The sequence below is a fragment of the Podarcis bocagei genome (genome assembly GCF_964188305.1).
Source record: "Podarcis bocagei genome assembly, chromosome: 1".
Classification (NCBI taxonomy): Eukaryota; Metazoa; Chordata; class Lepidosauria; order Squamata; family Lacertidae; genus Podarcis; species Podarcis bocagei.
In genome coordinates, this window is record NC_138125.1 from 4,786,091 (window position 1) to 4,807,933 (window position 21,843).

At 48.5% G+C, this 21,843-nt stretch overlaps 1 protein-coding gene across 2 annotated transcripts in view; it reads left to right on the forward strand.

The window, feature by feature from the left end:
- TXNDC16 (thioredoxin domain containing 16) overlaps window positions 1-2,321 on the forward strand; it is a 56,869-nt gene extending 54,548 nt beyond the window's left edge. For both annotated transcript variants that reach the window (XM_081191895.1, XM_081191894.1), the window contains exon 21: window positions 1,530-2,321. In XM_081191895.1, coding sequence (XP_081048021.1) covers window positions 1,530-1,831 — 302 coding nt within the window. In that variant the 3' untranslated portion in view covers window positions 1,832-2,321. The remainder of the gene's footprint in view (window positions 1-1,529) is intronic.
- Window positions 2,322-21,843: the final 19,522 nt, after the last annotated feature.

Below are 21,843 nucleotides of genomic sequence, written 5' to 3' on the forward strand. Positions count from 1 at the left end.
CAAAGTTGTCCCTTCTTAACCAAATACCGTATTTTTTGCTCTATAAGACTCACTTTTTCCCTCCTAAAAAGTAAGGGGAAATGCGTGTGCGTCTTATGGAGCGAATGCAGGCTGCGCAGCTATCCCAGAAGCCAGGACAGAAAGAGAGATTGCTGCTTTCACTGCGCAGCGATCCCTCTTGCTGTTCTGGCTTCTGAGATTCAGAATATTTTTTTTCTTATTTTCCTCCTCCAAAAACTAGGTGCGTCTTATGGAACGAAAAATACGGTACGTCTTGGACTCTTCTCCTGCTGGGGCTCAGTGTCGTTGGCACCCAAAGGAAATCTGGAGAAAATTCACAAAGCATGAAGCAGACTTCTTCGGTCTGCGTCTGTGCTTATGACGATGAGATTTCAGCCCCTCCAAAAAAAATATGCCCTCTGCATTGGGATTTCTTTCCCCCAAGCTTACAGGTCCTCCATCATTGCTGAGAACTTGACTTCTCTTATGAGAAGTTACGCTCGTACTGGGAAATTCTAATCATTGAAAGGATGCTTTTACTGCTAATTCTAAAACAAAATTGATAACACCCACCCAGTGGAGATGTCTTGCTCTTGCTAGCAAACGTGTCACATTGCTTACTAAAAAGGATTCTGAGATCATGCGAGACTGCTCTCTAGCATAGGGTTACCAGACGTCCCCGGTTCCCAGGGACAGTCCCCGGATTTGCAAATCTGTCCCCGGAACGTCCCCAGATTTGCAAATCTGTCCCCAGGAAACGTGGCAGCGGCAACCTCAGCTCTGGCTGGCTTCAGGAGCTGCCTGCTGCCGTGGCGCACGCCATTTTTCCTTGCCAGCGAGGAAAAATGGCGGGCGCCACGGCAGCGAACAGCTTCTGAAGCCAGCCAGAGCCAACTGCGCTACCAGGCTGGCTCCGGGCTGCTCACTGCTGCTGCTGCTGCCGCCACTACTGAAGGGGAACCAGGGACGTCCGGCGGCACAGATCTTCTGCCCCCTTCCCTCTTTGTTTTGACTGATCGGGGGAGGCTCGGGAGTTGCGGGCGGGCGGCCAGTTTTTTAAAAACTCTGCGCATTTATGTTTCACAGGGTGCGAAAGAAGGGCTTTGCACCTTTATGCAATATGCATTTGTGCTGGGGCCCAGGGTCTTTTGCCTCACTATCCCCATTACTGACTCCCTGTTGATAAGGTAAAGGTAAAGGGACCCCTGACCATTAGGTCCAGTCATGGCCGACTCTGGGGTTGCGGTGCTCATCTCGCTTTATTGGCCGAGGGAGCCGGCGTAGGTGGTGAGTGGGGACTCTTTTGTTTGGGGCTTCCATCTTGTTCCACCTTGTGGCAGGCGGGAGTCCTGTCACGAGTCTTCAATAAAGACCAGGTCTACCGGCTGCTGTTTTGCTCTGGTATTCCTGGCTGGTGTCCTTGTTTTTTGTCCAAGGGAGCCCTCAGATTTCTCCGCTAACAGAACCTGTTAACACAACGGTAAGCGCTATCCTGACTTTTCGATGTGCTCTTCCTGTCCCGCCCCCAGCCGTCCTGTCGGGTGACGAGTGGAAGCCCCGCCTCCCCGCCTACGACTTCCTGAGCATGATGGAACCCTCGCTGCCGGCATTTACCATCTACAGCCGGGGGAGCGTCGGAAGCTACCAGAAGGAAGAGGAGGAAGGCCCTCCCAGAGGAAAGGCATCACCGGGGACGGCAAGAGAGGACCCCACGGAAGACTCCATCGTATCTGAGCTGGAGAAAGACCAGCCGACCGGAGGGGACCTGAGAGGAACAGCTCCCCGTCTGTCAGCAAGGGAGAAGCAGGTGAAACGCCACGCAGAGCTGTGAAACTCGCTGGATTTTCCAGAAGCGGGGATGATGGAGTTGTAGTCCACCTGGAAGGTCATTGGTGCCCCAGAATCCTGCTCTAGCCTACGACCTGTTGTAAACAAAAATTGCCCTTTTCCCTTATGGGGTATCCAAGAGCCCATATAGAGTCCTCACATAGGTTCCCTATTGGTAGGAGAGAATAACAGAGGCCAGCCAGAAAATATTGAGAAGCAAAGCAGCTCGTAAGCTTGATCTTTATTGATCTGTTGCAACTGGGTGCTCCCCTCACACGCAGGAGAGAGGAGGGACCCAGAAAAATGGCATTCAATGCCTTCTAAAGACTTTTGAAATTGCCACCCTGTAGATCAAGACCACCCCCAGAAACATCATACCTACATCACAGAAGGGGTGCAACCTAAGACCACCGCTCAGATACATCACACCTACATCACAGAAAAGGCAGTCTAAATCAGAAATTTGAATATTGTTTTTCTCCTGTTGTTGTTTATCTCCTAGAATCATAGAATCATAGAGTTGGAATAGACCACAAGGGCCATCGAGTCCAACCCCCTGCCAAGCAGGAAACACCATCAGAGCACCCCTGACATCAGAGCACTCCTGTCTGGCAGGTCACTTGATTGGATTTCCTGGGTAGCCTGGCCAGATAAATACTTAGTTCCTGGGCCAGGTCACAGGCTCACACCCTATTCAAACACAGACATACCCTTGAGACAGGATTTGTGAAGGAAAAGGCAATGGTAGGTTTCCCACTTTGACCTTGCAGAGAAAACGTTTGCTCAGTTTAGGAATCAAAATGGCTTCAGGTCGGTCTTCCTGTGCTGATCTATGTATGTGCGGTTATGAACATTACCATATATCTAAGACCTCAAAATTCCTATCACAGATCCTACTCAAATTTGCTGGTTTTTCACCCAGGGCATGGCCAAAATCTTCTCTCGGTCCTTTCCGTACCAGGGCTGTAACCTTGACCCTTGTGTGGCCAAAACGTGATTCCACCACTGAGCTGTGGCCTCTCAGTCTCTGGGCAGGTGAAGGAGCATTTTCTGGGATGTTTGGACATGGAAAATGGCGACCTCAATGGTGGTAGCTTGGCGTTGTCTTCTTCGCCGAAGGATGACAGCTGACATCTCTTGAGGCCTGTGTGTCCCTCCCTTCTTTCAGAGGTCATTTGTAAACTCTTGGTGTCTTTTGTTCCAAAATGAGCATGAGTTCTGAAGCCAGGAGGAGCCTTGTTTTGGAAGGTTTGTGTATATGTGTGTGAGAGAGAAGTTACGGCTCCTCCAGTCGTGCTGTTCCTCAATAACTCATTCTGATTTGCTTGCACAAAGCTTTCGTCGAATTGTAGAGTTGGAAGGGACCTCGAGGGTCATGTAATAATAATAATAAGGGGGAAAAATTATTTATATCCCGCCCTCCCCAGCCGAAGCCGGGCTCAGAGCGGTTAACAACAGTAAAAGTAACACCATTTACATAAAATCACAATCAATTAACTAAAAGACATTCTAAAATCAATTCAGAATCAAATTAATGGCAACCAACCACCTGCAATGCAGGAATCTTTTGCCTAATAATAATAATAATAATAATAATAATAATAATAATAATAATAATTTATTTGTACCCCGCCCATCTGGCTGAGTTTCCCCAGCCACTCTGGGCGGCTTCCACAAAGACGAAAAATACACTAATATGTCACACATTAAAAACTTCCCTTAAGATGTCAGGTATTTGTTTATCTCTTTGACATCTGGTGGGAGGGTGATCCACAGGGCGCGTGCCACCACCGAGAAGGCCCTCTGCCTGGTTCCCTGTAACTTGGCTTCTCACAGGGAGGGAGCCGCCAGAAGGCCCTCGGTGCTGGACCTCAGTGTCCGGGCAGAACGATGGGGGTGGAGACGCTCCTTCAGGATGTGTGGGCTCGAACCCATGACCCTGAGTTGAAGAGTTTCATCCTCTACCAATTCAGCTGTCCCTGCCTCACAGAGCTTATACTGTAGACACTTCCAGGAGGCTGCTGTTTTGGGTGGGATTCAATATCATACTGGCAAATTGAGGTGGCACAAGTGATGGGGAGGTCTTGTGCAACGAACCAGCCATAGCTCAGTCGCAGAGCAGGTTCAACATCTCCATGTGGGGCTGAGAGGAGTCCTCTTCCTGAAACCCTGGAGAGGTGCTGCCTGCCAGTGTGGACAATACTGAACTAGATGGACATATTGGTCTGATTCAGTTTAAGGCAGCTTCCTAATATTCCAAAAGATGTGTGTTTGTGTGTGAAAGGAAGTACAGCGGTACCTCGGGATGCAAATGGGATCCGTTCCGGAGCCCCATTCGCATCCTGAAGTGAACGTAACACGCGATGGCACCTCTACGCGTGCGCGGGCCGCGTTTTGCCGCTTCTGCGCATGCGCACGGCGTAATTCTGAGCGTCTGCGCATGCGCGAGCGGCGAAACCCGGAAGTAGCGCACTCCGTTACTTCCGGGTTGCCGCGGAGCACAACTCCAAGGCGCTTAACCTGAAGCACATTCAACCCGAGGTATGACTGTAGTGGAAAAATGTGCTGGAAACTCTGTGGGATCACAGTTGCTTTGATGCAACTTCGCCCTAACCTCCCTTCAAACAGGCCAGTATGAGCGCTCATTAAATAGCCAATGTTATCTAATCTCCCTCCAAACAAATCAGGACGAATGCTCAATGAGCAAGTCAGCCAGAAGCAACCTTTATCCAGTCTTTATCGGGCATTTGTTCAGATTTGTTTGCAAAGTGGCTACACGACAATGAGCATTCTTCTTGATTTGCTTCCTCGGTGGTTCTATGGCTTCCCATTAAGCACCCAGCCTTTGCAGTGCTTTCCCTGTCCCCTTGCCAGCCCCCAAATAGCAGCATGCTGCTCCTGTTGCAGAACGTAGTTACCGTATTTTTCGCTCTATAGGACGCACCGGACCATAGGAGGGGGAGAACAGGGGGGGGGGGAATTCTCCCTCTCTCTGCTCAGCGCCCCTTCAGCGAAGCGGCAGAGAAACGGAGCCCCTTCCATTTCTCCTCCCACTTCACTGAAGGGGCGCTGCGCAGAGAGGGAAAACTGTGCAGCGCCTCTCCAGCGAAGCGAAGCCTGGAGAGCAAGAGGGATCGGTGTGCACCGACCCCTCTCACTCTCCAGGCTTCAGGCGGCTATCCGCAGGCCTTTGGAGCGCAGCGGGAACTCCTGCTGCGCTCCGAAGGCTTGCGGATAGCCGCCTGAAGCCCCAGGAGCGCACTGGGCGTTCCCTGTGCTCCAGGGGCTTCAGGTGGCTTCAGTGAAAGCAACGCGAAGCCTCCGGAGCACGGGGAGAGCTCTCCCTCTGCGCTTCGGAGGCTTCGCGTTGCTATCGCTGAAGCCAAGGAGCCTGCATTGGCTCCATGGGACGCACACACATTTCCCCTTCATTTTTGGAGGGGGAAAAGTGCATCCTATAGAGCGAAAAATACGGTATTTATAGTCATACCTTGGATCCCGAATGCCTTGGTACTCGGACATTTTGGCTTCCCAATGCCGCAAGCCCGGAAGTGACTGTTCCTGTTTGCGAACGTTCTTTGGAACCCGAACGTCCTGACGTGACTTCTGCGGCTTCCGATTGGCTGCAGAAGCTTACTGCAGCCAATCAGAAGCCACTCCTTGGTTTCCAAAGGTTCTGGAAGTCGAACGGACTTCCGGAACGGATTCCGTTTGACTTCCCAGGTACGACTGTATGACGAAAACAGGCCCTATTGAAAGCGCTCGGGGGGGGGGGGAAGCAGAGCGGAATTGCTTGATGGGTAAAATCCCCTCCCCGTGGGGGGTGCCCAGGCGTGTGATGCCAGAGCAGCTTTCACAATTCTGCCACCTTGTAAAAGAGCCACCGCTGGCTGGCGTTCATTCTTCACGTGACCAAATGCAAGACGATGGCTTCCAGATGGGTCTGATAGTTGGCCGGTTTTAATGGAGCTCTTGTTATCCGGCCCAGCTGGAGCTCAGACCTGTAAAAGTGACGCGCGTGATTAATAGAGCTTGCTAAGAGGGGCCCTGAAAGCTTTTACGAGCTCATGGGGAACGCTGGTCCACTAGGCATTAATTTTTATCTTGTGCAACGACATTATACATATGGCTATGCTTTATGCCACCTTGAATGGAGGCTGTAAGAGCTCAGGGGCAGGTGAGCAGCAGCCGTAGGCAAACAGCGCATTTGTTAAAATAAAAAAATTCCTTCCAGTAGCACCTTAAAGACCAACTAAGTAAGTTCTTGGTATGAGCTTTCGTGTGCATGCACACTTCTTCAGATACACTGAAACAGAAGTTGCCAGATCCTTCTATATAGTGAGAAGGTGGGGAGGGGTATTACTCAGAAGGGTGGTGGGAATGGGAGATTGGCAGATAGCTGAGATGAGCCTGTTGACGACTCTTAACGACTGCAATAGGTCTTACAGGAAAAGGCAAGGGGTGAGAAGGTGAAAAAAGGCTTAGTCATGTATAATGAGATAAGAATCCAATGTCTCTGTTCAGACCAGGTCTCTCTGTTCAGAGCCAGTGTGGTGTAGTGGTTAAGAGCGGTAGTCACGTAATCTGGGAAACCGGGTTCGTGTCTCCGCTCCTCCACATGCAGCTGCTGGGTGACCTTGGGCCAGTCTCACTTCTTTGAAGTCTCTCAGCCCCACTCACCTCACAGAGTGTTTGTTGTGGGGGAGGAAGGGAAAGGAGAATGTTAGCCGCTTTGAGACTCCTGAAGGGGAGTGAAAGGCGGGATATCAAATCCAAACTCTTCTTCTTCTTCTTCTCCATGGTTTTAAGTTTGGTAATGAGTTGCAATTCAGCAGCTTCTCTTTCCAGTCTATTTCTGAAATTCCTTTGTAGTAAAACAGCTACTTTGAGATCTTGTATAGAATATCCTGGGAGATTGATGTGTTCTCCTACTGGTTTCTCTGTTTTGTGATTCTTGATGTCAGATTTATGTCCGTTTATTCTTTGGCGTAAGGTTTGGCCTGTTTGTCCAATATAGAGAGCTGAAGGACACTGTTGGCATTTGATGGCATAAATGGAAGTGCATTTGTTGTTGCTTTTCAACTGGCCTCGGTCCTAAGATCAAGGAGGGCGTGTGCCTGGAGCCCTGGCCCACCTGCGGTCCCCTAAATGCCTCTCCAAAGTGTCAGGAGACCCTCCTGATGTCCTGGAAAGCCACTGCCGGGCAGTTTTGGCAGTGCCAAGCTTGGTGGTCCCGTAGTCTGGCTCAGCAGAAGGCAGTTTGCTATGTCCCTGCGTTCCTCCACTGAAAAGCCTTTGCAGAGGGCTGGGGTGGTTGCATTGTGAACATTGTGGGCAGGAAAACTGCAGGGAGGAGATGGGATAAACTTACTGATGTCTTCTCTTCTCTGGGCTTTGTAATACAGTGGTATTGAAAAGATTAGAGAAAATCACAGCGGCTATGAATGGCGACTAACCCTGGTGGAGACTATGATTTTTGTTGATTATTTTATATGGTTTATGCTGCACTCATAATTTTCTGTTATGTTATTGCTAATTACTGTTTGTATGGTGCTTTCGGATTCATTTGAATGAAAAGCAGCATAGAAATGCAATCAGTAACTGATTTTATTTTATTTTTTACTTTTTTTTATTGAACAAATTTTAAAAAATCAGATTATAAATCAATATAACCAATTACATTTCCCCCCTTTCCCCCCTCCCTCCCTCTCCCACCCACCAGAGACTTCCCTCAGCTTCCGTCTCTGATTTCTTTATACGTGTTATTCTCTGCATGTTATAAAATTGTACACATCATTGCCTTGTCTATCATATACAGTGGCACCTCGGGTTAAGAACTTAATTCGTTCCGAAGGTCCGTTCTTAACCTGAAACTGTTCTTAACCTGAAGCACCACTTTAGCTAATGGGGCCTCCCCCCGCCGGAGCACGATTTCTGTTCTCATCCTGAAGCAAAGTTCTTAACCCGAGGTAATATTTCTGGGTTAGTGGAGTCTGTAACCTGAAGCGTCTGTAACCTGAAGCGCCTGTAACTCAAGGTACCACTGTAGTGTGATGTTGAATGTCACTTGTTATTATGTTCATTATCTGCCCTACACCAGACAGCCCCAGGATAGCTTGCAGCAGTACAGTGGTGCCCCGCAAGACGAATGCCTCGCAAGACGGAAAACCCGCTAGACGAAAGAGTTTTCCGTTTTGGAGGTGCTTCGCAAAACGAATCTCCTATGGGCTTGCTTCGCAAGATGACAATGTCTTGCGAGTTCCTGCTGGTTTTTCCCCCCTCCCCCCCTTTTTTAAGCCGCTAAGCCGCTTATCAGCTGATCTGATCAGCAGATAAGCTGCTAAAAGCCGCTAATAGTGCTAAGCCGCCTATCAGCTGATCCGATCAGCAGATAAGCCGCTAAAAGTTGCTAATAGCGCTAAGCCGCTTATCAGCTGATCCGATCAGCAGATAAGCCGCTAAAAGCCGCTAATAGCGCTAAGCCGCTTATCAGCTGATCTGATCAGCAGATAAGCCTCTAAAAGCCTCTAATAGCGCTAATCCGCTAATCCGTCAATGGGCTTGCTTTGCAAGACGAAAAAACCGCTAGACGAAGAGAATCACAGAACGGATTCTTTTCGTCTTGCGAGGCACCACTGTATAAATCACAACATTCAAAACACAGTCACAGCTAGAGTGGGTCTCCCCCCCCCCCTTGTGTATGTGTATAATCGTCAAATTTTAAGATTCTAGCCAATATATCTTCTTGTGCACAAGACTGCCCTGGTATCCACCTCTCTTTCCGCTCTGGCTGTCTTTTAGCTTCATCACCAACAAGACATGGAGGTAATGAATGGCTGAGCCAAACAGTACAGTGGTGCCTTGTTTCTCAAACAACGCCTTGGTACTCAAACAACTTGGAACCCAAACACTGCAAACCCGGAAGTAAGTGTTCTGGTTTGCGAACTTTTTCCAGAAGCCAAACATGCTCCGTTTTGAGTGCCACACTTCCATTTTGAGCGTTATGCTGAGATCTGTTTTGCTATTTATTTTGCATTTTTGTTTTTGCGGCTCTTTTTGTTCGTTTTTGTGACTATGTGGAACCCAGTTCAGCTACTGATTGATTGATTGTGTGACTCCAGTACATTGTTTATTGCTTTCAATTTATGGATCAGTGGTCTCATTAGATAGTAAAATTCATGTTAAATTGCTGTTTTAGGGGTTGTTTTTAAAAGTCTGGAACGGATGAATCCATTGTGCATTAGTTCCTATGGGAAAGCATGCCTTGGTTTGGGAACGCTTTGCTTTTGGAACGGACTTCCGGAACGTATTAAGTTTGAGAACCAAGGTACCATCGTAGATCCATTTATAAGCTCCCCTGCAAGGTCTGTGAAGCTGGGCCTGGCCAATTTGAAAATAACATTTTTTTTAAAAGCGAACCTGCTGATTTTTGCAGAAAAGTCAAGTTTCAAGGACTGCTTTGGGAAGGGCGTTGATGCAGACCCTGAACATCCTGCCTGGGTGTATATATTTGCTCTGTCTCCCCCCAGCCCAGCCCCACACGCACAATTCCTGCTCAACCTGTACATTTGTAAATAGAGCAGTTTGTTCCAAGGGAACCATAAATCCTTGGCATTCTTTCCTCTGCAAAAGGTGGCCTTGAACTTCGCACCACTCACAGAAAGTGGAAGTCCAAACGTGTTCATCTGCTGGGGAGGCAGAAGATGTACTAAGATTAGGGGGAAACCAGAAGAGGAAACTTAAGTAAATAAGCAGGGAGGACAAATGTCAGGACCCAAGATGAATTTCACTTAATTAGTGTGGGAACGCTGCTTTGATTCCGCATACCCTTCAATGTGCTCTGGGGATCTCGCTCCACTAAATACATTTTCCTTTCTGCTGATGGAGGAACCATAGGGATGGAAGAAGAGAGAGTACGCAAATCTATCCTCGAGGAGAGGAGGACTCGGCCAAAATAAACCGAAATGGCTGGATATGTAAGGGGGGCAGCAGCCAACATAAACTGCATGTAGATTGTAGACGTTCTCAAGCTTCAGAGGAAGCAGCCCCCTTTGGTGAAATTGAGCTCCGGGTAGACTTCCTCGTGTATGTTGGGCCAGGCTTTGAGGCTTGTGGCAGGATCCAACCCACGAGGGATAGTTCCCAAGAGTCGGGTAGGCATTAGGGCGATATCTGGTTTTCAACATGGTGAACAATCACCAGCTAAACATCACAATATACTGATATATCATAATGGTTGAAATAAGAATGGAGGCATTGACTGGCTTCCTGGTTTTCCCCACATTTTGATTTTTTTGCACAGCACACACATCATGATTTGTGATATGTTGCCAGATCAACAAGTATGAAACGGATGTCATCATACGGACTTCAAAGCAGCTTTGGACAATATATTGATTTCTTGCCCACCCCAGTTGTTGTTGTTGTTTAGTCGTTTAGTCGTGTCCGACTCTTCGTGACCCCCATGGACCAGAGCACACCAGGCACTTCTGTCTTCCACTGCCTCCCACAGTTTGGTCAAACTCATGTTAGTAGCTTCGAGAACACTATCCAACCATCTCGTCCTCTGTCGTCCCCTTCTCCTTGTGCCCTCCTTCTTTCCCAACATCAGGGTCTTTTCCAGGGAGTCTTCTCTTCTCATGACGTTGCCAAAGTCTTGGAGCCTCAGCTTCAGGATCTGTCCTTCCAGTGAGCACTCAGGGCTGATTTCCTTAAGAATAGAGAGGTTTGATCTTCTTACAGTCCATGGGACTCTCCAGAGTCTCCTCCAGCACCAGAATTCAACAGCATCAATTCTTTGGCGATCAGCCTTCTTTATGGTCCAGCTCTCACTTCCATACATCACTACTGGGAAAATCATAGCTTTTACTATACGGACCTTTGTTGGCAAGGTGATGTCTCTGCTTTTTAAGTAGTAGAGATGGATTATTTTCATGTTCATTTTCCCCGTCTTCGGTTGAGTTTTCCACACTTCTGCATGAAGTAAAGGGGGAAACTTCGTGAAAATCCACCAGCATTTCAGTGCGACGTTCTCACAATTTACAATTTGTGACAATTTTTACAAATCTCACAATTTACACATAGTTGAAAGTCCTCCCCACCCCATACAATGCGTTTTTACGCGTTGCTTTCTAGTGGAGAACCGAATCACAAAATGTGGATTTCGAAGGATAAGACGGTGTTTCTGTTTGTGCTCTGGAAAGTTCAGGTTAGGGAGGTTCACATTAAGATTCTAACTGGCCCGAATGTCTCCTTCATCCCTAGTCAGGGATGGCTAACCTGTGGGTCCTCCAGATGTTAACTGGACTCAAATCTCTCATCAGCCAATAGTCTGCAGGAGGAGGAGCGCCTCCACCCCATCGTTCTACCTGGACACTGAGGTCCAGCTCCGAGGGCCTTCTGGTGGTTCCCTCATTGCGAGAAGCCAAGTTACAGTGAACCAGGCAGAGGGCCTTCTCGGTGGTGGCACCCACCCTGTGCAATGCCCTCCCACCAGATGTCAAAGAGAACAACAACTACCAGACTTTTAGAAGACATCTGAAGGCAGCCCTCTTTAGGGAAGCTTTTAATGTTTGATGCATATCTGTATTTTAATATTTTGTTGGAAGCTGCCCAGAGTGGCTGGGGAAGCCCAGCCAGATGGGCAGGGTATAAATAATAAATTATTATTATTATTATTATTATTATTATTATTATTATTATTATTATTTGTCAGCGATGATGGGAGTTGTAGTCCAGGAACACCTGGAGAGCTGCAGGCTCCCTGCCATAGTTGTGATTTCATAGAATCTTGGAAGGGACCCCAGGGGTCATCTAGTCCAACCCCCTGCAATGCTGGAATCTCAGCTAAAGCATCCATGACAGATGGACACCTAACCTCTTCTTAAAAACCTCCAAGGAAGGGGAGCCCACAGCCGCTTAAGGGAGACTTCCACCATCCAACAAGTTCTTATTTAATGTGGGAATGCCACAGACCACCTGAACGAAGCTTGCAAAACCACGATGGTCGATGGGGCATAGCTTGGGAACCCTTGTCCTATAGGAAATAGTGTGAAGGTTGTGTGGGGTTCATCCCCTCTGACAATGAAGCATTTTGCATCTTCAGCTATGGCTTCTTCTTTGTTTATTTGGTTTTCAAATCAAAGTTTTACAATCCAATATATAACAAAACAAAACAAGATTCCAAGGTGTAGTGAAGTTGGGAAATCTTGGTGCAGTGGTACCTTGGTTTAAGTACTTAATTTGTTCCGGAGGTCTGTTCTTAACCTGAAGCACCACTTTAGCTAATGGGGCCTCCTGCTGCTGCCGCACTGCCGGAGCACGATTTCTGTTCTCACCCTGAAGCAAAGTTCTTAACCTGAAGCACTATTTCTAGCTTAGAGTCTGTAACCTGAAGCGTATGTAACCTGAAGCGTCTGTAACCCAAGGTGCCACTGTATGTTAAACTTTGGTTCATGTAGGAGTGAGGCATTGTGGGAGAGTTAAAACTGTGGATTTCTGGGAAATGGATGTCTGGTTTCTTTAACTACAAACTTCCCTGTCTTTAGAAGTGTGAATCAAATTGCATCCTGGCTCTGGGCAGGAAAGAGATGTTATCTGATTTGTAGATCCTGGCAGCTGGGGGCTTGGGTGTGAAAAGGCTAGCAGGCAGTTTACAGCTCAAGAGCCTGGTACGTGTCAGAAAAGTCTGGGAACAAAGAAGCAGTCTTTTCATCTCAAGGTCCTTTGAGCATAAACAAAATTCAGCTGTCCTGGCCTCCTGACAATCAGGAGATATAGTCCCATCATGCAGTCATTGGTAATTAACCTAAAGAAATGATTGGTCCCCAAGCCCCTTCTCCATGTGGGATTCTCAAGGATAAAAGTCTGGGGAATTCAGATGCAAATGTCAGACCACCTTGCCCTGGTGTTTGCACCTGAGGGTGCTGGACCAGCAAAGAGATTTTGATGATGTGCTGTGCTTTGAACTGTTGCTTTGAGTATGTTTGAGTTAGCTATACGGTAAAGGTAAAGGGACCCCTGACCATTAGGTCCAGTCGTGGACGACTCTGGGGTTGCGGCACTCATCTCGCTTTACTGGCTGAGGGAGCTGGCGTACAACTTCCGGGGCATGTGGCCAGCATGACTCAGCTGCTTCTGGCGAACCAGAACAGCACACGAAAACACCGTTTACCTTCCCGCCGGAGTGGTACCTATTTATCTACTTGCACTTTGACGTGCTTTCGAACTGCTAGGTTGGCAGGAGCAGGGACCGAGCAATGGGCGCTCACCCCGTCGTGGGGATTCGAACCACCGACCTTCTGATTGGCAAGTCCCAGGCTCTGTGGTTTAACCCACAGCGCCACCCGCGTCCTTTTTTAGCTATACTGTACAAGGTTTTTTATTTTCTTGTTTGTAACCTTTTAAGAAATGTGCAAGCTTTTACTTTCTGAGTGGCTTTTTCAATAAATTTAGCAAAGGACTTTTGCCTTTTTGTCTTTTGTGCCTTTTGCCTGGAGAAGCTAAACTGGTGCCTCACCATTTGGTACACCTACCTGTTGGATTTCTGTCTGCGTCACGGTATAGTGACACAGGGCTGTGCAGCCCAGTAAATATCGAAGGGGCGTTCTCCTCCTTGAGCCCCATTCGAAGGTGGCACAGGGAAAGGAGGTGGCAGCAGCTTTGACCGTTTGGCTTGTGACTTGCAACACCTAGTGTAACTATCCCAGGTCCTGCTGGTGTCTGGAGGACTGGTTGGGGGGGTGGATAGCCAGCGCGATTACTACACAAGGAATTTCCTGAACCACACTCCACCCCTTTGTGGGTCCTGTTGTTAATCATTTCCTCCTGCATCTTTTAAAATGTTGCAGGAATTTATGTATAGGTTGGGGGGGGGTTGCCCCTCCAGCAGATATCAGGCATATGCAGCCCACTACCAAAATCAGCACAATCGCTTTTGTGACTTTTGTGATTTGTCCTCACAAAACACTTCATCAGTTTCTTCCTATCTATTCAAAGGGCCTTTGCTGCACGATACCAAATGTTAACAATTCACTGATAAATGTATCTATGTACTGGCTCACTGGGAAAACTTCAGAAATTCATATAGACGTGTGAGCTCAGCTACTCAGCAGCCCCTCTGCCCGAGTGATAATTCCTGGGTTCCTGATACCTGAGTGCCAGACAGGTAGCCATTCCAGAAATAACAAACCCAGATGAAGACAAAAGGGTGTGATTCACTTGGCTGGGAAACAGGGAAATGTAAAGATCTCTTTTGTTCCACTTGATGGGTGTTTGGTGGAGGGCAAGGGGAACCATGGGGCAGGGTCCAGGATGCTCAGATTACTGCCACCAGACCTCCCCTTTCATGATGTAACTGTGATGTAGGAGTGATGTAGTTTGGGGGGTGTAACATGGGGATTAGCAGCTAATAAAAGTTTCAGTGCTCTTTTGTTGGGGGCTTGCATCTTGTTCCACCTTGTGGCAGGTGGGAGTCCTGTCACGACAGTCTTCAATAAAGACCAAGCCTACTGGCTGCTGTTTCGCTCTGGTATTCCTGGCTGGTGTCCTTGTTTTTTGTCCATGGGAGCCCTCAGATTTCTCTGTTAAGAGAAATAATCCAAATATTTTGCCGCTGTGGTTTCCAAAGAATGAAACCATGTCAGGAATATGTGAATATGGTGCCTTGCAGATGTTTTGGACTACAATTCCCATCAGAGGACAACTGGATTTCCCGCTTTGTTCAGCATGGCAGACTAGCCACCTGGTTCCTGGCTTGTTTCTTTCTTTCTCTCTCTCTCTTCTGGAATCCTTTTGGCCCTTTCTTCCAGCACATGTTGCTGGTCCCTTGGCAGCTGCCAACCTAAACAGCGAATTCCCAAAGTGCTCTCGCAATGCCCTGCGCAATATCTAAATCTGATCCCTTGTGCAATTTTTATTTAAAGTAAAACCTTAATGGTTGACATTAACTCAACACTGTTTAGTCTTGTTTTTGAACAAAAGCCAGCCACCACCTGGTGAGCAGCGCCAGAACCCACTAGCTGGCTGGTGTGTTTGCTTTAAGATTTGCCCTCTCACTCACTAAAACTTTTTAAATGGAGGGCAAAGAATTTTAAGAGAATCTGCTCCTGCATTTACAAGTAACCCTGACATCCTTCAAGTGGGATCACAAAAGCATTATGTGCCGTAGTGCTTCTTGCACTGCCAGTATAGAAACATCAACAGATGTCATCATAAAGGAATTAAAAATGCTTATTTACACAAATTGCCAGGCAGTGAGCGAACTAGTTATGCAGCTTGAAGTGCCAGTACAGAAATACAGTTGTTCTGAGTTGTAGAGGTTACCTGACTACCCAAAAGCTGAGACGTCTGCTTCTTGGGAGAAAAGCAATGACAAACCTAGACAGCATCTTAAAAAGCAAAGACATCACCTTGCCAACAAAGGTCCGAATTGTTAAAGCTATGGTTTTCCCAGTAGTGATGTATGGAAGTGAGAGCTGGACCATAAAGAAGGCTGATCGCCAAAGAATGGATGCTTTTGAATTCTGGTGCTGGAGGAGACTCTGGAGAGTCCCATGGACTGCAAGAAGATCCAACCTCTCCATTCTGAAGGAAATCAGCCCTGAGTGCTCACTGGAAGGACAGATCCTGAAGCTGAGGCTCCAAGACTTTGGCCACCTCAGGAGAAGAGAAGACTCCCTGGACAAGACCCTGATGTGGGGAAAGATGGAGGGCACAAGGAGAAGGGGACGACAGAGGATGAGATGGTGGGACAGTGTTCTTGAAGCTACCAGCATGAGTTTGACCAAACTGCGGGAGGCAGGGGAAGACAGGAGTGCCTGGCGTGCTCTGGTCCAGGGGGTCACGAAGAGTCGGACACGACTAAACAAGAAGAAGCTTAAAACAGTTCCTATTACACTGATAAAGAAAGATGGAGGCCCAGAGGCTAAAAATAGCCATTTCATTTCTATACTGTTTTATATTTTTAAGGGGGGGAAATCTCAGAGCAGTTTGCAACCCATTATAACATCAAACCATTACTGAAGAAAGTTACATATAAAGTACACATTCAGAGCAATGTCCTTAACAGGAAACTATTATCGTAACGTTATCAAAATAAAACATTACAAAGGTCAACTACAGTATTGTGTATTGAGCACAGCAAAGTTAACCAAAATTACCATAACCATTTCAAAATGGAACATTACTAATGGAAGTCAAATTCATGTTTAAAATAGCAGAAGCAAGAGGATAAAATATTACCATAAACATAGAACTTAACTGCCGTTGTTGCCAGTGGGGCCAATGGTGGTTCATGGTGAGTGGTGGCTGTGGAAACTCAGACTCGGTGACCTCGGTCTGCACTAAGAAGAAGAGGAGTTTGGATTTGATATCCTGCTTTATCACTACCCTAAGGAGTCTCAAAGCGGCTCACAATCTCCTTTCCCTTCCTCCCCCACAACAAACACTCTGAGAGACTTCAGAGAAGTGTGACTGGCCCAAGGTCACCCAGCAGCTGCATGTGGAGGAGCGGGGAAGCGAACCCGGTTCACCAGATTACGAGTCCACCGCTCTTAACCACTACACCACACTGGCTCTCTAAGAGATGCCCAGATGGCCTCTGGCCTCTTCAGCAGTCTCAGCTTTTGCAGCTGGAGCCAGTCAGAACCTGGCCCTCCCATGCCTTCCAGCGGTGACTCCAGCTGTTTACCATTCCTTATAGGTAAAATATCAGAGGGGCTTTCTGGATCAGGCCAGTGGCCCATGTAGTCCAGCCTCCTGTTCTCACAAGTGACCAGCCAGTTGCCTGTGGTAAGTCTGCAAGCAGGATCTGAGTACAAGAGCATCTCTTCCCGTCCCGTGGTCCCCTGCAACTGGTATTGAGAAGCATCCCTACCCTCTACCTAGAATCATAGAATCCTAGAATCATAGAGTTGGAAGAGACCACAAGGGCCATCGAGTCCAACCCCCTGCCAAGCAGGAAACACCATCAGAGCACTCCTGACATATGGTTGTCAAGCCTCTGCTTAAAGACCTCCAAAGGAGGAGACTCCACCACACTCCTTGGCAGCAAATTCCACTGTCGAACAGCTCTTACTGTCAGGAAGTTCTTCCTAATGTTTAGGTGGAATCTTCTTTCTTGTAGTTTGGATCCATTGCTCCCTGTCCGCTTCTCTGGAGCAGCAGAAAACAACCTTTCTCCCTCCTCTATGTGACATCCTTTTATATATTTGAACATGGCTGTCATATCACCCCTTAACCTCCTCTTCTCCAGGCTAAACATGCCCTGTGCAGGTTGTCTTGTGTGGGCTTGAGGTGGAACTGGAGAACCAGGGAAGCCTGAATTCATCAGCTAGGGAAGCTCAAATACAAAGGTTTGGACCACATGGGAGCTGTACAATAGAGAGATTAGGAAGGTAGAACCAGGGGGGGGGGGATGAAATGGGGAGGGCAATGACAGCTTCATCTCCTGCAGTGGCACAGTTGTGGCCGAGTCCAGGGAGTCTGGTGCAAGCTGAGCAATGTTTTGGGTGATGATTGAATCCTGACAAGACAGAAGTACTGTTTCTGGGGGACAGGAGGCGGGCAGGTGTGGAGGATTCCCTGGTCCTGAATGGGGTAACTGTGCCCCTGAAGGACCAGGTGCGCAGCCTGGCAGTCATTTTGGACTCACAGCTGTCCATGGAGGCACAGGTTAAATCCGTGTCCAGGGCAGCTGTGTACCAGCTCCATCTGGTACGTAGGCTGAGACCCTATCTGCCTGTGGACTGCCTCGCCAGAGTGGTGCATGCTCTGGTTATCTCCCACTTGGATTACTGCAATGCGCTCTACGTGGGGCTACCTTTGAAGGTGACCCGGAAACTACAATTAATCCAGAATGTGGCAGCTAGACTGGTGAATGGGAGCGGCCGCCGAGACCATATAACACCGGTCTTGAAAGACCTACATTGGCTCCCAGTACGTTTCCGAGCACAATTCAAAGTGTTGGTGCTGACCTTTAAAGCCCTAAATGGCCTCAGTCCAGTATACCTGAAGGAACATCTCCACCCCATCATTCTGCCTGGACACTGAGGTCCACCACCAAGGGCCTTCTGGCGGTTCCCTCACTGCGAGAAGCCAAGTTACAGGGAACCAGGCAGAGGGCCTTCTCGGTAGTGGCACCCTCCCTGTGGAACGCCCTCCCACCAGATGTCAAAGAGAACAACAACTACCAGACTTTTAGAAGACATCTAAAGCAGCCCTGTTTAGGGAAGCTTTTAATGTTTGATGTATCACAGTATTTTAATATTCTTTTGGAAGCCGCCCAGAGTGGCTGGGGAAACCCAGCCAGATGGGCGGGGTATAAATAATAAATTATTATTATTATTATTATTATTATTGTTAGGGATTGATTAGCTGCTTGTGCGTAAAATCGTGCTCCCTCAGAGTTTGTGCGACCCCACAAACCTCAGTGTGTGACGGAGCTCCTCAGACATGTCTGCTCTAGTCACTAGTAGAGTCCGACAGTGGCTGTCTGCGGAAGCGTTTCCAGCAAAGGAGCTCCTTAACGGAAACGCGTCTCCTGGACTCACGGCGTGACAGTTTCCGGCGAGGTGTAGGTCTCCCTATGTGAGACTCAGATACCTCCCCACTGTTTTCGCTGGAAGCGTCCCTGAGCCCTCCCTCCTGCTCACATTCCCTCAGAGAATCACTCCTCCCCCTGCTGGTGCCTGCTTCAGCTGTTGAGTCTCTTTCTTCCTCCCTGAGCCCCTCCACCACCTGATGCTCCGATGGCAGTTCCCTGACATCCACCTCCCCTCCAGGGCCCCCCTCACCCCCTCCCATTACCTCCCCTCTGGGAGGTGAAGGGCTAAAACCCCGAAAAGAATCTTCCTCATCTTCAGACGTCTCGAACAACTCCCTCCATCGATCGTCGTCCTGGCTCGCTGAATCCTCTTCCTCTTCAGAATCTGGGAACCCCTCCAACTCCTCTTCCTCATCGGTGGTGGCAAAGTATTCCCTTCGGAACCTCGCTACAGGCTGAGGTTTACGTGGGAACCTCTGATGAAAAGTCTCTATTAAAACTTCGTCATTGACATCCTCTGCCCTAACCCAGGTGTTTTCCGACTCCGGTTCCCCTTCCCACATTACCAAATACTCTACTTGATCTCCCTTCCACCTGGAATCAAGGATCTCCGCTACATGGTAGCTGTGTTCCTTCTCCTCCATTGCTGGTCCCCTAGTGACCCTCCCTTCACTGTCTCCTCTATACGGTGACAGCAACGACCTGTGAAAAACTGGGTGCAGCTTCATGTGGTTCGGTAACCGGAGTCTGAAAGCCACTGGGTTGACCTGCTGCATGACTTCAAACGGACCCAGCCTTTTGGGTCTTAACTTCTTACAACCTCCTTTGAATGGCAACCCTTGGGTTGACAGCCACACCTGGTCCCCCACCCTAATGCTTTCACCTTCTCTTCTGTTTTTGTCTGCCTGCCTCTTATATTCCTCCTTAGCCCTGTTTAAGTTGAGTTGGAGCTGGCGATGAATCGCTTCCATTTCTTCAACGAACTGTTCTGCAGCTGGAACGCTCCAGTTCTCCCCTTCCCCCCCTGGGAAGGCTCTGGGATGGCACCCGTGATTAGCCAAAAAGGGGCTCATCCCCGTGGACACGTTCTCTGCATTGTTGTAGGCAAATTCTGCCAACGCCAGCTTCTCCACCCAATCATTCTCTCTGTCATTAACGTAACACCTCAAATATTGCTGGAGAACCCCATTTGCTCTTTCCGCCTGCCCGTTGGTTTCTGGATGACGGGCCGTTGAGAAATTAACCTCTACATGCAGTAAGCTCATGAGCTTCCTCCAGAACCTGGAAGTAAATTGTTTTCCCCGATCTGAAACCACCCTCAAGGGGGTGCCATGCAGCCGAAACACATTCTCTACAAACAATTTGGCTGTTTCTTCTGCTGTGACCGCATGTGAGCAGGCTATAAAGTGGGCCATTTTAGTTAACAGGTCTACCACCACCATGATGGCTGTTTTCCCTCTAGACCTTGGCAGATCAGTCATGAAATCTATTGCCACTGCTTCCCACGGTCTTTCAGGTGTGGGCAGTGGTTCTAATAAACCAGCCGGCGCCCGCCTCTCCCCCTTGGCTCTTTGGCATTGTTCACACCCTCTCACATACTCCCGCACATCTTCCCTGACCTTGGGCCACCAAAATTCCCTAGTAACCAGCCACATGGTCTTGTGTTGCCCAAAATGCCCTGCTGTGGGACTATCGTGCAACTGCTTGAGTACCTTCTCCCTCAATTCCCCTTCGGGTATATATAACGCTCCCTTGTAATACAATGCCCCATTTCTCTCCTCAAAACCACCGGGTTTGTCTTCCTCCCTCCTGAGACCCCTGAGTTTGTCCTGGGCGTATGCATCAAGCACCGTACCCTCTACCAATTCCCTTTGTCCCACCAAAGTCGCCCCACACACCCAGCGATCCTCTGGGATGATATGGGTTTCTTCAGGTGCTCCCTCCCCCTCCAAATATTCAGGTTTGCGTGAGAGAGCGTCCGCCCTAACATTCTCTGGGCCTGGCACGTAACAAATCTCAAAGTTAAATTTGGAGAACTCCTGGGCCCATCTCAACTGCCTTTGGTTGAGCACTCGCGCAGTTCTCCAATACTCTAGATTTTTATGGTCCGTGCACACTTGCACCTTATGTTGTGCACCAATTAGCAGATGCCTCCATCTCCGGAACGCCTCATGAATCGCAAGAAGTTCTCGGTCGTACACCGTGTAGTTCCTCTCGGATTTGTTCAGCTTTCGCGAAAAGAAGGCACACGGTCGCCACTCTGACTCCTCCTTTCCCGGCTGCAGAAGAAGCACCGCCCCTATGGCTCTGTCAGATGCGTCTGTTTCGACCCTTAGCTTCCTTTGTAAATCCACATGCAGAAGTTGTTCTTCAGAGGCGAAGGCCCTTTTCAGCTCCTCAAACGCTCGCTCCGCCTCCGCCGTCCATACAAACTTCTTTTTACTGCTGAGACAGTCAGTAATGGGCGCCGTCAGATGGGCGAAGTTGCGGATGAACTTACGATAAAAGTTTCCAAACCCTAGGAACCTCTGCACATCCTTCTTGGTTTTTGGTGTTTTCCAGTCCAGCACCGCCTGCACCTTGCCGGGATCCATGGCCAATCCCTTGTCTGACAGGCGGTACCCCAGGAATTCCACCTCCTTGGTATGAAACTGACACTTCTCCAGTTTCACCCACAGCCTGTTGGCTTGCAGTCTCCTCAACACTTCTCTGACGTCTCTCACATGTTGCTCCTCATTCTCCGAATACACCAACACATCATCTAGGAAAGCAACGCAATTCTTGTAGAGCAAAGGGCCCAGTACATGGTTCATAAAAGATTGAAAGCACGCGGAGCCTGCTTGTAATCCAAATGGCATAACGAGATATTCAAATGCCCCCAAAGGGGTAAACATGGTGGTTTTCCATTCATCTCCTTTCCTTATGCGTATCAGGTTGTACGCCCCCCTTAGATCCAGCTTTGTAAAAATCTTTCCCTTCCGCACCCTGGTCAAAATATCATCAATCCTGGGCATAGGGAACACCACTGGTTCAGTCACTGCGTTCAACCTCCTAAAGTCACATACAAGTCTCGGCTTGTCCGCGTTTTTTTTGTCCACAAAAAACACTGGGCTACCCCCCGCTGCTTTGGACTCTCTGATGAAACCTCTCTTCAGGTTCTTGTCAATAAACTCTCGCAACTCCTGCATTTCCCTGTCTGACATGGCATACAACTTGCCCACAGGAAGCTGTGCTCCAGGGAGTAAATTGATCTGGCAATCAAAGGGCCTATGCGGGGGTAGTTGGTCAGCTTCCTTCTCGCTGAACACGTCGCTGAGGTCTGCATACTGTGGTGGTACCTTCACCTTCTCCATTACTTCAGTCCCTGCTAGGGTGGCTTGGGCCCCTGCTGAACCCTTTTCCCCTTTGCAGTGTTCTAAGCAATGTGCTGAACCAAAGGACACCACTCTTTGATGCCAGCCAACCAGCGGATC